This window comes from Cnephaeus nilssonii, assembly GCF_951640355.1.
Source record: "Cnephaeus nilssonii genome assembly, chromosome: 17".
Classification (NCBI taxonomy): Eukaryota; Metazoa; Chordata; class Mammalia; order Chiroptera; family Vespertilionidae; genus Cnephaeus; species Cnephaeus nilssonii.
This window is the reverse complement of record NC_137088.1, coordinates 25,332,489-25,351,944: the sequence shown is the minus strand read 5'-3', so window position 1 is coordinate 25,351,944 and position 19,456 is coordinate 25,332,489. Positions and strand designations below refer to the sequence as shown.

The 19,456-nt window shown below is 38.6% G+C and overlaps 1 protein-coding gene across 3 annotated transcripts in view; it reads right to left on the bottom strand.

Annotated features, from left to right (window-relative positions):
* Nucleotides 1-18,215, bottom strand: part of ATP2C1 (ATPase secretory pathway Ca2+ transporting 1) — a 133,359-nt gene extending 115,144 nt beyond the window's left edge. Inside the window, exon 1 of one of the 3 annotated variants that reach the window (XM_079795654.1) lies at nt 17,849-18,215. In XM_079795654.1, coding sequence (XP_079651780.1) covers nt 17,849-17,959 — 111 coding nt within the window. In that variant the 5' untranslated portion in view covers nt 17,960-18,215. The remainder of the gene's footprint in view (nt 1-17,848) is intronic. The other 2 variants (XM_079795652.1, XM_079795653.1) reach the window with 2 other exon arrangements.
* Nucleotides 18,216-19,456: the final 1,241 nt, after the last annotated feature.

Sequence of the window (19,456 nt, the reverse complement as noted above, 5' to 3'; positions counted from 1 at the left end):
CATAGAATAAAAGACATGCTAAGGGTCAAGTTTAGGGAAATACAGTCTTATTACAAGAAGTATCATATGAAATGAGTGTCTTAACAACCACCTGCAGAATTGTTATAAATCTGCTTGGTTCTATGTCTTAGCAGTGTTGGAAGAATAAAAACTGGAAGCAAGAAAAAAAAAAATCAAATGGACTAAAAAATGAGTTACCTGCGTTTGGTTGTTTTTAACATACATTGATATACAAATACTTTACAAATATTTTATCAGCCTACAAAATTCTATAACTTCAATACTTGCTAGCATTCCAATATTTGATGAAACTGAGCAAAAGAAATTAGAGAAATTAAAGTGTACTCTTTTAATTTTTATTTTTAAAGAAGTTCATCTCAAGAATGATTCAGTTTCTCCATTCACTTGGTTCTGAGCCTGCTGTGATATTTGGAATTTTTGGTATGTGCTACCGATCCTGGGTTGCAGATGAGGGTAGATGGGAGTGCAGGTGAGGATAAGAAAGGAAAGGAAAAAGAGCAAAGTGAGTGTGAATCTCAGGTCCAAGAGTCAACTCTGGACTTCGTTATTTCCATGGGAAATGGACATAGCATATTACATACACACCAAGATTTTTTTGAGATAAAAATGTTTTCATTTAAAAGACATTCTGTCTAGTTTTAAAACTAGCATCATTTATCTCTGGCCCCAAAACACTTGTCTGTAGTAATCTATAATAATAAAAGCATAATATGCAAATTGACCAAACAGCAGAACGACTATCTGGACGACCACACTATGACACGCATTGGCACCAGGCCAGCCAAGGTGGGTGCGATGCCATTGGTCAGGGGGCCCCACCGTCACCCCATCGCCCTACAGAGGGAGGCCCAGGCCACCCTCTGCAGGGCGATTAATGGGGGGCTCCATGATCGATCACCCCAAAGAGGGAGGCCCAGGCTACCCAGCTGGCGGTGCTGTGGTGGGTGGGCGGGGCCGGCCAGTGATGGTTCTACAAAAGGAGGCCCAGGCCAACCAAGCAATTGCACTCCACGCCTGTTGCCCCCAGAAGGAGGCCACCGGTGGCGGGGGGTGGGGAGCAGTGCCACACAGATGGCAAGCAGTGGCAAGGGTGGGGCCAGCTGACGGCATCCAGGGGAAGGAAAGCCCTGATTGGCCCTGATCGCTGGCCAGGGCTAGGGACCCTACCCAAGGGGTCCCAGATTGCGAGAGGGTGCAGCCTGGGCTGAGGGATAACCCCCCCCCCCCAGCACGAATTTTGTGCACCAGGCCTCTAGTATGTAATAAAAATCTATTGAATAAATGAGTAATCTGGAAAATGGCCATCATAAATAAATAATTGCTGTTGAATGAATAAACATAATCCCACCTTTGACTTTACTATTTGCTTCCTACAGTAAAGCTAAAACATGAGCTTCTACTTTCCTGCAAAGCGAAGAAAAACCAAGAAGTTTTCAAAGGTTTAAAATGAATTCACATCTCCAAACTACAAAGGAGTTAATTAGGACAGCTTGAACTGAACAGGAATAAACACTAATCATTTTAAGATGTGTTAAATATTGAGCACTGCCCAGATCAGATGAAATTTCACACCTAGATTGTAAGCCCAGGTAATCATTTGAAATTAAACGATAATGTTGAGGTGGCTGTTTCTATGTACTAGTATGTAGGAAATTTTAGCTAAGCATGTGCTTTGGATTTTAATGGCATGTGTATCAATGTCTGACAAAATAAAAAACATTGTACTTTTCAGCACAGTCATCAGTTATTACCTTAGGGATCAAGGAATCTACTCAATTCTTGGAAAAGACAGCAGGGAGACTATATATAAGCAACAGGCCTTAGAATAGCCAAGTAAATTAAATTGCCAGTGACCAGTATCTTATACTAACTTTGAGTCTTGCTGATGGATTGGTTTTCACGAAAAGTTGAAACTATTGAACAGATTCCATATAATGTCTCCTGCCCCCCCCCCCCGACCTGATGTGTTTGCAGTAATAATCCAGGCCTCCTCCTTCCATTTAAATGTGATTTCAATTTCACATCAGAAACATTTTCGATCTTTCTTTACTCTGCTGCACACTGGTTTCTGAAAGAGTATTGAAAATAGTTGCATATCCTCAGACCTCCAAAGTGATACATTTTTCACTGAAATTTTCTACCCCACTATTTTCTAGAAGTGAAATATTTTTTGCAAAGCTTGCATATTTGCCTAAATTACCCCATGTCCTTCCAAGCCCCCTGCAGAAATTTTCTCTCTTCTGTGCTTCCTATTGTGAGAACAACTGAGAAAAAAATAAATAAAGCACAAAAAAATATCATTATGGTAATAAATTAGAGAGTGAGATCCACAGCACAGAAACCTTTAGGTTAGAAACTTCATCTCTACAAATATAGATCAGGTGGAAAAGTAATTAAGATTTACAGTATACCTTCAGGCAACTTTATTTTTGCTTTCTTTGTTTTAAAAGGCATTGTTTAGCCTATTTCAGAAGATATTAAAAGTAATTTAATGTGCCAAATATCATATATTTGGGGGATTAGGAAAGGAGGATTCTGGAAAGAAAAAAATTTTTTCTATAATCTAGAAATAAACTGAAATGCAAATTTGGGGCTTGAACCAGCCCAACCATTCCCCATTTCAAACAGTTGAGTGCAAAACTATTTTCTCAGAAACATCAATTACTAGAAATATTGGTATTCTAAGTGAACAGTGTCCCACTCTGGAATATTTAACAGGAAGCTGACAAACTTGAAGCGGTCATTGGGTCCTATAAGGAGAATAAAAGGAACTCTTTTATATTCCAAATGATAAATTACATCGGGTAGTGAACGTTACCAATGATTCCTCAAATATCCATTCCCCTCCAGGATCATTCAAGTGAGTGTTTCTCAAAGTGTGGCTCCACTACCAGCATCATCAGTATCACTTGGGAATTTACTAGAAATGCAAATTCGTAGATTCCACCAGACCTACTGAATCAAATTCTGAGGATTGTATTCAGCAATCCATCCATGATTTAATAAGACTTCCCAATAATTCTGAATGTTTGGAATTATTACCCTTATCACCCTCTCTTCTCCTCCTCAGGGAATAGCCAATACCAAGGATGACATACTAGTGATGAGAGGAGGCCAAGCCCTTTAACACATAATTAAGCTAACAAATCAACCCTGGAGCCTGTCCTAGCACATTAATGTGAGAGAATAAATGAATTATATTTTCTGTTACTTGCAGCTAAAAGCATCTAATTGATAGTCTTAAGTGAGAAAAATAATAATTTAGATAAATAGATTAAAATATTGGTTGATACTTTGGCTTCTATAAAAATTTTAAAAATCCAATATAATATGACATTCAACTGATAAAATGTTAAATAAAATACTTAAAATGCTCAAGGCAATGTTAATCAATGGGAAGTTACAGAATAAGATGTAAGTTAAAAAGACTGAACACAAAGGAACCTTTTTTCAGTGATTTCCTTATCCTGTATAATCAAAGGCTAATATGCAAATCGACCAAGCGGCAGAACGACCAGTTGCTATGACGTGCACTAAGTACCAGGGGGCAGACGCTCAACACAGGAGCTGCCCCCTGGTGGTCAGTGTGCTCCCAAAAGGGGTGCGCCACTTAGCCAGAAGCCAGGCTCATGGCTGGCAAGTGCAGCGGCGGTGGCAAGAGCCTCTCCCGCCTCCTTAGCAGCGCTAAGGATGTTCAACTGCCAGCTTAGGCCCGCTCCCCTAAGGGTGCTGGCCAGGCTGAGGGACCCCCTCGAGTGCACAAATTTCATGCACTGGGCCTCTAGTTAGCTTACAAAGTTTTAAAAAATGGCTGATTTCAGTAGCCCCTTTGACAAGTTTTTCTTACTACCAATTAGTAGTATTTTGAAATTATGTAACTGCAATTTATTCTTGAAAACTAATGAGTGAGATTTTAGAATTTTTACTTTCTTATGGAGTTGCATGATCTGGTGCCAGGCTTTTTCTTGTTTAATTCTTCAACTAACGATTAGTTGGTGATAGATTCTACTATGAAATTACTGAAATAAAATTAAGTTTATACCTTCCTAAAGTATGACATAGTCATTTTTCAACAAGCATGATGAAAATATTTATAGTTTTAAGGTTTGCACATCAACTTATTTCTATTTTCTGAGTTAGAGCAGTTAAAAATCTATGACATTAAAAAATAAAGTCTACATGCATTCTAACATGGTTTAAATGATTAAATTGCTCCGTTTAACCTTGGAAAAGTAAAGATGCCAACATTGCACATTTGATTTAAGAATTTAAATTGCTTTTAGGGAAATGAGAATCAATTTTCACTGAACAGCCACCAAAACTACACATTTGTTTAGTGCTTTTTAGTTGACATAACACTTCCATGTACATAATTAAATTTAATCATCATAATGTGAGATAAACAGACTAGATCTTAATTGCATTTTATAGCTGACCATGCTGAAACTCACACAGGTGAAGCTCCTGCACAAGAATTTCTCACTATTCAATGTCAAATACCAGATTCAAATATCCATATTGGCTCTAATTTCTTTAATGCTTCCACAATGACCCATTAAAAATATGTAAAAGTGACCCATTAAAAAATATAAATTACCTTTTATAGTTTATCATTTTGTTTTATAAATTCTAGCATCTTTCAACTCAATGGAGCACCCTGTAACCTTGGTAGCCATTAATTCCTGAGCCTGGGATATCTGCCTCATTGCTCATTTAATGGCATTCAAGAATGTATTAATAAGGACTTGATTTTAAAATATCCTTGGTCATTGTCTACATCTATTTACTTGTTCTTATTTAACCTTTGGACACCATCACTGGGGAAATCACATTCCAAGCAAAAGCTGTTCTAGAATCCCGTGGGTTTATCTTCTGAGAATTGAAAATTATTTCTAAAAAGGGAATGTAATCTTATGAGTAAATAACCAGAGATGGGCATTTTAAAGAGATTATTCAATAGGTAACTGAGACATTCATTAACATGTTATTGAGAAATAAACAGAATATGCATTAAACACATGTTCTAAGGGTCTAGAAGCCACTAAAACAATATTTGTGGTAACTTTTGTTGTTGTGAGTCTTTATAATTACATTTACATATTAACTAGAGTATGGACAAGGAAAAAAATTAAATTTTTATTTTTAAAGCTAAGAACTTAAAATGGCTTTAGATAATATGGAGGACATAACAACCTTTACACCTTTTCTATATTCCATAATTTGAATCAACAATTAAAATTCTCAGTTGCCATATCAGTTTAGTAAGTAAACGGCTACAAAAGAAAACATTAAAAATGCAATCTTCCAAAACTGTGTCAGGAAGAAGCAGAAAACCTAAATAGCCCAATAACAACTGATGAAATTGAAGCAGTAAGCAAAAAAATTCCAGCAAACAAAAGCCCTGGTCCAGAGAGCTTCACAGGGGAGTTTTACCAAACATTGAAAGAAGACCTAATACATCTCATCCTCAAACTATTCCAAAAAGTCCAAGAGGAAGGAACACTTCCAAACTCTTTTTAGGAGGCCAGCATTATCCTAATTCCAAAACCAGGTAATGACACTACAAACACTACAAACAGAATTATAGGCCAATATCCCTGATGAACATAGATGCTAAAATACTCAACAAAAACTAGCAAATCAGATCCAACAATATATTAAAAAGATCGTATACCATGACCCAGTGGGATTTATTCTAGGTATATAAGGTTGGTACAATATTTCCAAATCAGTAAACATGACACATCACAAACTGAAAGACAAATATCACATGATCATTTCAATAGCTGCAGAAAAAGCATTTGACAAAATTCAACACCAATTTTTTTATAAAAACGCTCAGCAAAGTGGGAATAAAGGGATCAGACCTCATAAGAAAGGCCATATATGCAAACCTATAGCCAACATCATACTCAATGGGCAAAAACTAAAACAATTTCCCCTGAGAACAGGAACAAGACAGGGATGTCTGTTTTTATCATTCTTATTCAACGTAGTACTAGAAGTCCTACCACAGTAACCAGACAAAAAGAAAACATAAAAGGCATCCAAATTGGAAAGGAGGAAGTAAAACTCTCATTATTCACAAATGACATGAAAACCCTAAAGACTCCACCAAAAAAACTAGATTTAATAAAGAAATTCGACAATGTAGCAGGATACAAAACTAACAGCCAGAAATTGATGGCATTTTTATACACCAATAATGAATTTTCAGAAACAGAAACTAAAAAAAAAAAAATCCAATTTACCAGTGCAACAACAAAAAAAAATTAAGATACTTAGGAATAAACTTAACTATATCCCAAGGGGGATCGGGCCTAAACCGGCAGTCGGACATCCCTCTCACAATCCAGGACCGCTGGCTCCTAACCACTCACCTGCCTGCCAGCCTGATCGCCCCCTAATCACTCCCCTGCCGGCCTGATTGATTCCTAACTGCTCCCCTGCTGGCCTGATCGCCCACAACGGCCCTCCCCTGCGGCGACCCGACTCCTCCACTGTGCATGCGGCCATCTCGTGATGGCCATCTTGTGACAACGTTAGGGTGTGATGCATGAGGGCCTGATGACCACCTAGGCTATTATTAGTATAGATAGCAAAGACACTGTTTAACAATTTCTTGCATTACTTACTTAGCATTATATAGTGCTACTAGGCATGGGCAGCTGTGGTTTAAAATGGTCAATTATTTTACTCATGTAGAATATAAAGCTGAAAGCTACAAATAAACAAATACTCATAGACACAACAGTATGGAGGTTATCAGAAGGAAAGGGGGTAATGAGGATGTAGAATGGGTAAAAGCAGTCAAATATATAGAGACAGACGGAGACTTGACTGTGTGTGGTGAAAATACAATGCACTATACAGATGATGTATTATAGAACTGTACACTTGAAACATATAATTTTATTAACCAATGTCACACCAATAAACTTAATAAAAAATTTTAAAAGAGCCTGTGGAGACTTGACTGGGTGGTGAAAGCACAATACAGTATACAGATGATGTATTATAGACTTGTACACTTGAATCCTATATACCGGTAATTTTGTTAACCAATGTCACCCCAATAAATTCAATAAAAGTAAAATGAAATGTGTTCACTAAAAAATAAAAAAAATTAAGAAGAGCTTATGAAGCTGCAAATTATTATCATTAGCCACTATCTATCCCCGTGGCTAAGCAACCACTCTCCATCTTGTAAGTGGTATACGTGCAGTTCTTGAGAAGGAATGGCAACCCCTGTCAGCTTGAATTTGTCAGCTTTGAATTTGAAAATATGCTTCTTCAAATGATCTACATCAGTGATTCTCAAACTGTGGTCCTTACCACCAGAGAACTTTTTAGAAATGCAAATTCTGGGGCCCCACCTCAGATCTACAAAATGAGCAACTCTGGGAGTTGGGCCTGTATTCTGTACAGGCATTTCTCAATTTACTGCACTTCACTTCAGTGTGCTTTCTAGATGTTGTGTTTTTTAATAATTGAAGGCAAGACCCTCCCTCAACAAAAGAGGATTATGACTTACTTTATTGCAGTGTTCTGGAATTAAACCTGCAATTATCTCCAAGGTATACTGGAAGTTTAGCCTTCGGGTGATTCCAATGCATGCTCAAGTTTGAGCACTGATTTACAAGAAACATAAAACTTTGATCCAAACATATTTTGATCTAAAAATATTTCTAATAGACCTCAATTCTAAAGAACAGAATGAGAGTGTACACAGGATGGGACAAAATTAGGTTTGCAGTTGTTCACATGGAAAATAACACAATAATTAATAAATAATAATACAAGAATAAACTCTGTTTCACGTATTCACAACTCTAAACGCACTTTTGCCTCACCCTGTATTGGCATTTTAAATCTCCAGCACTCTTAAATCATATAGGGCTTTGAGCTTCTTTGAGTGATTACCTGTTGGCCTAAAACCAGTATTTTAAAAGACCGGGGAAAGAACATTAAAAGCATAAAGAGATCATATTTCTCCCCTCTTAAGTAACTGTGCATCACATTAGCAGAGCCCTGGTGGAGAGAACAAAAGTTAGAGGGCAATGCAGTGGCGGTGGAGTTACAGTTGCGTTCCCAGCTATGAAGTCAGTCTTTGTTTTCTTATTCCAGGTCAGGACCTTTGGAACAAGGCTTCTTTGAGCAGGTGTATTAGGCTTTCACTGCACCAGCCAGATGTAAGGGGGGCGTGGGGGCCGATAAAGCTTCCTAAGTAGAAAATGCCATTCTCTTGAAACTGTGTATTCCTAATAGAAATAGTTTCATCCCTTAAAAATGAAAGAAGAAAAAAAAAAGCTGGGTAACATTTCAGAAGCAACAAAAAACTTTTTAAGTTCATTATACAGAAATTATGTGTTGGGGACAGAAAAAAAAAAGGGTAGTTTGTCAATGCTAGTGAAATAGGGTTTGACAATATTCAATCACTTTAAACAATTTGATTATAAATTATAAACTGTACTCATATAAGACCAAAATACTACAATATGCTTTATTTGTTTTGAGATGTAATTACAGGCCATAGTCAAGTTTAGTGGTAAATATTATAATAGGGTCAATGGTACAGGATACAAGCATAAGGACTCCTTATATTTTAGGACAGTTATTCCTAGAACAAAGGAAGAGGAGTCAAGAGTTTCTAAGAAGAGGACCTACATGAGAAAGCTGGGTATTTGAGTACGTTACCAATGAGCAAAATTCAGTAAAGAAACCCAACACAAAGGTGATTTTATCCAGAGACAACTTACAGTAACCATATTATAATTGCAAATAACAGATGAGTTTTCGAAAGCTTGATTACATCTTAATGAATTCTTAAAGACTTCCTTTAGTGCTGCTAGAATTTTTCTACTGTGCAGCCTCTAACTGGAATAACATGCTTTTTTTCTATGTGTGCTAAGTGGCTTGCTTGGAAGGACAGTAAATGATGTATTTAATATTAATTAGACCCATGCAGGAGTTTTCAGATCGGCTGTATTAGCAAGTAATCCCATTGCAAATAAGTCTTTTGCAAATAAGAATGAGGGTTGAGCACCTTTCAGTTTTAGCAGTACCAGAACATCCTCATCTCCATGTGCTATTTCCTACAGACTGAAATCCACAGAAAGAACCTCCTCTACTTCCTTCAATGAGGTTGGGAGCTCCAGCTGCTCAGAATAGGACCCCATACACCATTACTTCCGAAGCCACCCTATGGCATAGACTCTTGCATATTACAGTGTAACACCGGTGTTTTGTCTTGTTGTTATACCTTTCCTCCAGAGCTGGATTTTCTTGGAAACCAATGAAGTTGTAAGTTTCAGGGCCCCTCATTTGCAGAGGCCCCCTTTTAAGGTTCTGAAAGGGACTCTGGCAATGTTCTCACACTCTTATGTTTTGGTAAAATTTGCAATAGATACTTGAACTACAATTGACTGTAGAGTAGTCATTTTGTTGACTTCCCTTCCTTTGACATCTCTCCTATCAGTTAGCATTGGAGCAGCAGTGGGTAAATTGCAGATCTGGCCTAAAGAAGGTGGGATGAGGATACGTTTAGGTTTTGTTTTGATTTAGTGGGATGTGTAAATGTGGCTTGTAGTCTTGTGTGTATGGTTAAGTTATTGCTAGCTGTCCTAGTAGAGGAATACTCTTAACTATCTGCTGTACTAAATCACAGGCCCTGAAATCTTCATATAAATGTGTCCAGTGGTGCCTAGCATCTGAAGTACGTGGGTGGTAAAGGAGAAACAGAGCCAGAAGCTGGTCTATGAAACTGTTGTTGGCTCTAAAAAAGACATATAAATGTATATATTAACTATTCTAGAGGAGTATGTGAATCATCTTTTGATTACCTCTTTAGAGGATATTAGAAAATCATTGTCATGTGAAATAATGATTAAAGACTAATGCAAAAATGTAGGAACAAAACATCTTAGGGTACATCAGTTAATTAGTAAAAACACTTCTTTTCCTAGACTTTGTGATTTTTGTTGTATTTGTCACGCCAGTTTGTAATTTGTTGTGATTTGTTATTCCATTCTAAATAAATATTCATTGTATATCCAACTTAACATTTACAATTTTATATTCTCTTTCTTAAAAGAAGTTCCCCCAAACTGAATAACTTAAAAACCTCTCAAAAATGTGGATCTTCATCTAAAAGGATTTGATGTCTTTCCTGCACAGTAGTTATGGGAGTTTTATTTTTAACCCCTTTTTTCTCAATAAATGCAAGAAAAAATCTAATACCAAGGAAAGAAAGAAGAAAAGAAGTGAGGGAAAGAAGGGAAGAAAAGGACCCTGTTTATGGGAGGTGTCTCAATATGAGGCAGTGAATCAGGTCTTGAGTCAGACACAGGCAAACCTGGAGTTAAACTCTAGTGCCATCATTTATGAGCTGTGTACCAAGTTCTCTCACCTCTTTAAACCTCAGTTCTTTCATCCACAAAGTGAGGATAATACCACCAATGAAGATTAAATGACAGTGTATGAAAAGAACCTTGCCAAGTGCCTCGCACAGATAAGGCATTAAATAAAAGTTTTAAATGCCTTATTCTTGAATGTATAATCCAAATTGTATTTCTTAAAATAGCCTTACTAATATGCTGCCTAAAGGATGAACAGGAAAGAAAGAATTCCAGCATCCTTCCAGCTCTCTTCACAGTAAATTATGAGCAGTGCAGCATATGTGGAAAGTTCATTTCTTTTTCTGTGAAGGCATGGAACTGTCTGTACCAGGTGAGAAAATATGTCATCTTCCATTCTGAACAAAAGTTAGCAAATAAAATATTGCTGACAGACTGTCTCAGAAGTGGAATAGGATAGCAAATTTGAGAATCTACATAACAAGATATACTGAAATTCTCACACACACAAAAAGGGGGGTGTTACGTTTGAGTTAATAGATTCATTTCAAAGACAAAGGTTTAGGTATTCATGCATTTACTGACTCTCATGTTTCCAAGGCATCTGAGTACAGTAGATTAGGAAAGTTTAGAAGCAGATAACAGGATTAGAAATAGCTCAGAAGTCAACTCAGGGTTCAAGTGTCTCCCAGGCATGTCTAACACTTCACAGCTGTGATAATATAGGCAAGAAGGCTGGAACACCTTCAGAAGGGACCATGATAAGCAACAAACTGTCAGCATTAAATGCAGGAAAAAAAGAGCTGAAGGCACATGAAGGTGACATAAAACAACACACACACACACACACACACACACACACACACACACACACACAAACACCCAGTAGTTAAAAATGCCACAAAATAACCTGAAATGTCTCAGTGTCCCTGTTCATCAATGACCACATAAGTATACATAGTTGTCTATCCTTATGTGTACAGGCCATTCTAGTTCAATGGCCAATCAGGCTCAGAAAAGCTAGTTACTGGTGCATAAAGCTTTCACCTGAGGTGTTCTCTGCATGTAGCTTTATTTCCCTTCCTTGATGGAAATGCTAACCAAATCGCTAAAGACATTTGAATCTGTCTTCTTTGACCTTAGATTCCAGAGCAACATGCTCAGATTGTGGAGTATTTACCACTAACCAAATAAAATGAATTCTAACTGATGCATCTGGGCCCTCTCTTTGTTCCTAAGGTGTCTCAATTACTCATCCTTTGTATTGCCCACTGCACTAGAAGCTTGGGGTTGGAAGGAGCCTGATATTTCATTTAATCTTCTCTATTATGATGCAGAAACCATCCCCTGAGAAGGGGTCACATACCCTGCCCTCTACAAAAGGTGGCTCATTCCTTTACCTCTCGTTTTTTAGAACGCCCATCCTTATTGTTAGGTCACAGCCTCTCCTTGCATTCTGCCTATTAGTTGTAGTTATTTCCTCTGGAACATCCCAAATGGACTTCCATGTTTCTTCTACAGATTAGCCCTAAGGGTCTTATGAAACACACAAGCAAACACATACACAGAAACAATCATGTCTTAAGTCTCTTCCTCATGGAGCCTAACATCCAGGATTCTTTTAAACACTGCTGTCTCAGGGTAGCATTTGTTAGTCCCCCAACACCCAACACCACACCACACCCCCATACACACACACACACACACACACACACACACACACACACACCCTTCTTCCACTTCTCACTGTTTCCCTGCTCATTTCTGGCCAAGACCTTTGTTACACCTGTCCCCTCAATATCCTCCTTTAGTTAATATCTTACTCTTCCTTCAATCTTAACTCAATATTAAGACCCTTAGGGCAGCCTTTTCTGACTTTCACACCTTGGTGCTGTCTTCCAGTATATACTTGGAAGGCATCTCATAACTCTCCTTTGCTGTACCTATCCCAGTAGCAATTTTGCATTTATTTGTGGGGCTAAGGTCAGTATGTCCTATATGACTAGCAAAGTATGCATTGAATGGAAAGCACTGAATACATACAAATTTGTGTAATTGATTATTGGGGTTGTGTGGGGGGAAGAGTAGATCCCCAAAGAACCAATTCCACATGACTTGTTTTTTAGAGACTTTATAAAATGGATAACTTTGGTATACTCTCAAGATATAACCAATTCACTTTAAGGAGCTAAAAACTCTTTAACATTTCTTAAACCAAGCTGGAGTGAAATTTTTATCATTTTACCTAGAGACTAAAGCCTGCATTAACAACTCAAAATTCTATGTAATGTTCTAAATCTCAACATAGCTTTTTTTTATTTGGGGGGGGGGTAGATGGAGTCCTTGATTTTTATATTGTTATTCAGAGAAGGTGTAAGAACCAAAATGAAGAACTAAGTCTCTAAGGTTCAAATTAAAGTCAAAAGTTTATTTAACAACCCAACTTTGAGATTAGCATTCCATTAAGAAACAAAGCAAGAAATAAAAATCCAGGGATCCTGTTTGAATCAGAAAGCTTTTCTTAAGCCACTGAAGAGAAACTTTAGAACCGCCTCAAAACAAAATTTAGCTCTAATCCTTAATTAAATTATAGCTACTGCACATGCTCCCTAGCCCCCAAAAAACCACTCTCCTCATTTTAAGCAGATTAATCAGAGCAGCTCTTGAGCCAGATATGCCTGCTGACTGTAATATGTGGTTTTCACCCCCTATTATAAACACTTGAGTACAGCTCTTTCTGCTCATTGACACTATAAGCATCACAGAGTGGCTACACTATACCTCATTCATTGTTACATCCTCATTACCTATAAAAATGCTCCTCACACAATATATAGGGGAAAAACTTGCTTAATAATTGAAGGAATTCCACAAAACAAGATGATAGGTGACAGATTCTTTTCCTCTGTCCAGGTCAACATTTGTGTCCATATTTATATAAGGACATCAATGGTAACATGATTGCGTAGTCAGATGGTAAGAATATGGAGAGATCTTTCAAGTGCACCTTGGCACCAAAAACCACTCTCCTCATTTTAAGCAGATTCACTATTAAACTGTCAAGACATGACAGGTCAGCTCTTAGATGGTATTTCTTGTTCAGAAAGAAGTCTTTCTATTCAAGAGAGTAAGGCACCTTCACCGGATCCCTCATCTGTGGGAAGAAGAGATTCAAGTTGATGAGGCTACTGCAGGGCAATATAAGTTGAAGGACAAGAGCTCCAAATAGAAGGCTCTTCTCTGTCTCAGTCTTTCTCCAAGTTTTTTAAATTTCATGTTTTAAATTTTATCTTTATTTATTTAAATTTTTATTGTTGACACTATTGCAGATGTTCCCCAAGGAGCGTTGCCTGAAGATCAACTTGTCAATAATAAATAACCTCCCGTTTCCCCTTTTGAGCTTTTGTGTCCATCGATGGACCTGCGGAGGAGCAGGTTTGGAGAATAGAGCTTGTAAGTTCTCTTTGGACACATTCAAGTCTCCAACATCCACAAGACATTCAGATGGAGATGTCAAATAGGCAATTTGATATACAAAGCTAACATGGGCTGAAGTCAGGCTACAGTCTGCCCAGAAGTAGAAAAAATTCTGCCTTCCTTACTCAGTGTCCTCCTTGGTAACCCGAGCCACAGAGTAAGCTATTGGGACTCCAGTACCCAAGAGAATATTGCCTGCAAGTCCTGCTTATTCCCCACAAGCTCAGACATCAACATCTGAGCCAGACTCTGCTTGGTTTCTCAACCAAGAGAAACTAGCTGCAATCATATACTCTTTGAATGTGTTCCATATACCTACCAAAACTCACCTGAGAACCCATTTAGGCTTGGTGACCCCAACCATCACCACTACCACTAAAACAACATTTGAATAATACTGTTCAAACATGTTCATCATCAAATTTTCCCAACCTTCAGTACCTCCATCTAGTTACGATAATGACCTTAATCTTCTACCTGGTTAGGAACTTGGCTTTGTGAAAGGCCTGCTATAATAGAGTTTAGGGATGCAAAGATGAGATATTTGTTCTCAGTTTGATAAATAGCCTGTCCACCCATTGATTGGCACATTGCAATAGGAATGACAACAAAAACTACCAAACCAACCAGCTCTGAGGTCAAACCTTCATGTCTGTATGACACCAAGTGCAAGGGGTGCTTAAGAACATTAAAGAAAAACTTTAAACAAAAAAGTATAATGTGGACAAGGTGAGTATAACAATGACCATGACTGGGATGTGTGGGAACTCTACAGGTCTAGTCAAGAAGTGGGTAGAGCCTGGACAGCATGGCTCAGTGGTTGAGCGTTGACCTATGAGGTCACAGTTTGATTCCCAGTTAGGGCACATGTCCAGGTTGTGGGTTCAATCCCCAGTATGGGGCGTGCAGGAGGCAGCTGATCAATGACTCTCATCATTGATATTTCTCTCTCTCCCTCCCCATTCCTCTCTAAAATCCATAAAAATATTTTTTCGAAAAATAAAAAGAAATGGGCAGAGGCAAGAAAGGAGGCTTTCCATAGGCAATCGGCCTGTGGTCTCTCCTATATCACCCTATGCCAGGTGTCCAGGTGGGCCTGAGGGGACAAAGAACAAGACACCACCCAGCATCATGTATGTATGGGCTGTATGTTTGTGAACCTGTAACCAAATGGCTTACTACATACCATATGGTAAAGGGCCTTATTAGAAGCAGATAGAACATCTTATGCTTCACTCTTCCCAACAGAATTGGAGAAAGCTTTTTCATGAGCCCATTGAAGCTGAGTCTTGAAGGATGTGGGCAAGGTGTAAGTAAAGGAACGAATTCTAGGCTAGAGGGAGGAATATATCTGAATGCACAGAAGTGGAGCAGCAGATGGTGTGTCTGGGATCATTTTCTCTAAAGTGTGTGGAACATAACACTGGTAGGAGCCAATGACGAATCGGGCGAAGATTTTAAGTGGCATGCGGACACTACACTAAATAACAATGAAGTACTTGGAACTGCGAAAGATATCTTGTAATTCCCTTCTATCCTTGCCCAGGAGAATCTCTCAGTTGGTTAGCAGGATGCTAATCTCTTAAAAGCTAATCTTCCTACTTAACAAAATGGAGCAGGTTTCAGGCTTAGAGGTTTCACAGCTAACAGTATCTAGTTATAATTTAACATTAGGTTGTTTTTATTATAGTTATACTTCTCTTCTATTTAAGGCAAATGAGAGTGGTTTTCCACTCATAGTAGTGATATGAAAATTTCTTTCAAAACAAATTTAAATTTTAAGAGTGAGTGATTTTAAATGCAAATACAGAAAAATATTAAGGAATACGATTATGTGTACAGGTGGTAAACCTTTATGGGAAGAATTATGATAGTGGTATGTGGAAATACTCTCTACAAAAAAATGTTAGCAGTTTGTTGTGATGCTATCACTGGATTATTCAGAGATAAAACATGGTAAAATGGATCAAGTTCAAATCTTCCTTCAGCACTTCCTAGCTGAGTAGCCTTGGGCAAGATCTCTTAAAGTCTCTAAGTCTCACACCCCTCATTTTTATAAAGAGGATCCATCTTATAGGAATGTAAGGACTAGAGACAACCAATATCCAGGTCCTAAAATTATAGACATTTTCAACCTCCTTTATAACTTTGCAACAAGCTTTCCAAGGTTAACCATGATTGACTCTGACCTAATTTCTCTAATTTTGTGAGACATTATATCTGCAGAGCTGTAATTGGTTTCAGAAAAGAATCGACTATGCCATTTTTCTTTATTTCTCCATTAACTGATGCAGGAAGTTAGGAAATCAGTACAATGCTCATCGCTGTTTTAGGTCACCTCCAATGGTTGTGAACCCACCCAGTCCAAGTCAGAGGACCCACGTTAAATTCTAATGTTCTGAAGGCATGTTGCAACATTTTAAAAATAATCTTTAAAAAATAAATGGTGTGAGCAATATAGCCACATCTCCAAAAACATATAATACTGAGAAAAGGGAGGGAGAATCACTTAATGCACAGTCCACAGTTGAAGCCCCATCCCTTCAGTCCCCTTCGCCTCCCCATTACCCATCGCTCCTCCTCTCATAATGAGTCCTGAAGAAGCCTGTGGACATGCACTTATTGAGTGTGGCAGACCACTCACAGCACCACCACCAGGTCTCTGGTTTTCCACTTCAAAAGCAAGCACCTGCTGAGACTTGGAAACCAAGAGATGTCCTTGTAATCATGATGCCTTGCCTAAATAAGAGATAAATTGGCTACTAAGGGTAGCCCCCTTAGTGAGCACAGTCTGAGTTTCCAGCTCATGTAAAATTATTAAAGCACAGCATTAAAAAAAAAGAAAAGAAAACACAAGAAAAGAAAAACAGCATAAAAGCAGTTTCTTCTCAAACAGTAGTAATGGTTTTCATTTTCCAAATTATGCATCTACGCTTTGGGGAAACCTGTCATTAGAGGGTTTTCTGTCTGCTGACTTTTGCTCTTACTTCCTGGAATTGTTTTGATAAGTAGGTCACCTCATTCAAATACAGGACACTGCTAATATCTCCCGTGCAGTTTGCAGTTCTAGTGACAAGTATGATGCCCAAGCAATTTATGACTCTGGTCTTCAATGTGGCTATACATTTGTCCTTCACTATTGCCATGCTTCTTTCTAAAGGAACCACCAGATTTAATGGATCAGAGACAGTGGTTTCTTCTAACAATTTGGTATCATTCAGGAGAGCAGTTTTTAGAAATGCCTCTTTCATAAGTGATAGAACGATATACGTCTCGCAACAATGGAACAAATGCATGATTTTTTTTAATCCATGATTTTAAAGAAGAAGTGACCAGACATTCTAACAGTTATTAAACAACATTTATACTCCCACATGCTAGAGTCTACTACTGGAAATCCTAACTTTTGATTGGTTGAAAAGACTGAAACCTGCAGTCCTCTATTCCCTACCCTCCACCCCAAAAAAAAAAAAAATGACTAATTACTTCTGAATGACCTTCTCAGCTCATTAGGGATCTGCTTAAAGCTATCATACTTACAATCTACACAATGTTTTCTGTTTTGCAAGTCCTGGTGATATTAACATAACCATAAATACATACAAGAAGACAATGTATATCTAGGGTCTGATAACTTTTCTTTGTGGAGATAATAATTGTTTTACATTTTGTATTTGAAGACCTGGAAAATTAGCAAGAAAGCCGCAACTTAACTCTGATAGAGTAGTTTAGTCTAGCTATTCAGAAGAAAGAAAAACATGAGGTTTTATTACACTACTGGAACCTAATCTAAGGATCCAAATGTTCCGAGTTCAAATAAATCCTCACGAGCCTGCTTGCTCCTCGAATTGGCAAGTCTGAACAGCCCCAAGCGGAAGCTGACCTGTGCCTATACCCAGGGAAACTAGCAGAGACTAAATCCCCAAGTGACGTAAAAGCAACACCCAAGAGCAAACATCCCGTTCCCCTTAAAGATAATATAAAGAAAAGGATACCTGTTCTTCCGCTCTTTGATTTTTTCTCAGCACTGAGACATATTTTCTAATTGCATGGAGAGGATGTTTTTTGAAGTAAGAGAATTTAGATTGAGGCAACAGATTATCCATGACGAGGAAAACAAGAAGGTCCTTGTCTGCCCCTCCCTGTCGACAACCATATGAAATCTAGCTTCACAATTCCACAGATGCCTAAAGATTTGCTGGTAGCCCAACCACTCTCCTGCACACAAAGCAGATGTTCTTCTTGCCGCTTCTTCTTTTGGGTAGGAGTTCCCAGGGAAACCAAGACAGCCAAGTGTGAGCTCCCCGTCTAAAAGCGTCCAGAAATGCAATGCCCGGAGGGCTGTAGGAGCCAGGAGGAATTTAGGGGCTGGTCCACCGAATGCAAATTGCTTAGTGGTAGTGATGCAACTGTCCTATTTCTAGCACCAGCGTTCTGTTGCAAGCTATGTTAATATTAGCTAGCTGGTGACTTTCCACACCCACGGACTCACAGGAGGTTTAATCTTAATTCTTCTGACAGCTTTTCCAGCTCTTAAAGAGAACGTGACATGTGGTTGCTCCTGTTTCCTTCTAGATTTCATATCATCGTGAGAACACACGGACAACCCTCGGCTGCATCTCAGCTCTAAAGTGTTGATTCATTCAGTTTTGAGAAGCATTTTTTCAGGAGATTTCTTGAAAAAATTAACAAGTTACCTCGCCCTTCATTGTTATCAAGGAGTTCAATGTCAGCACTTAAAACGTTTGGTTTACACTGTCATGCATTATGCAACATACACAGTAACCAGATACTTTATGTTAATTGGACAAGAGCTGCAAACAGATTCTGCTCTGAGTTAAAAGGCTTCTTGCCTTGAATCCTTATCTCAAATCCACAGGCTGATTCCAGGAACATTAAATTTCCCCAGGCTTTATTCTAAGTGTATAGAGAAGGGGGGGAAAAGTTATATATTTATTTTCTGTTTCCAAAAGAATTCATGCTTTAAAAAGAGAACATGATAAGAGGTCTGTGGCCTTAGAGGACATGAAATCATAAAATTTGAAAGTTCAATTTTTTTTTTAATACTCTGTAGATGTCATAGGGTTTCTGAACAAAGTTTCCATGCAGGCTTTGCTGTTTTATTATCCTTTTTAACTTTGCAGTGGCTGATGCATTTGATGGGAACACTTGGCCACTTCTGTGAGGGGCTGTCATGTAGAATCGAGGCCGGGCATCAACTGAAAATCATGAGACGCCGAGATTTGCTTTTAAGTGGACAGAGAGAGCTGGTCTTTCCCCTTCAGAGAGAGCACTGCAGGCAGGAGCAAAGTAGGTAGGTAGAGCTGGGAACCCATGTTGCAGCCCGGGCCATGCCCCTGGATAACCTCCCTGACACTCCTGGCTGGGCCCGCTGCCTTCAGGGAACACACACTTGATGGGCCTAATGTGGGCTGTGCAGCCTGCAGCCCAGGCCATCTGTCAGGCTGGCATTGGGCCCACTTGCAAGGTGATCTTCCAGGACCAGGCTGGCAATTCCAAGAAGTCATTTACATACTGCTGCTGGGAGGCCTCCTTGGAGGAGGAGCCCTCTTATCCCCTCTCTTGCTGTCCACCACTACTTG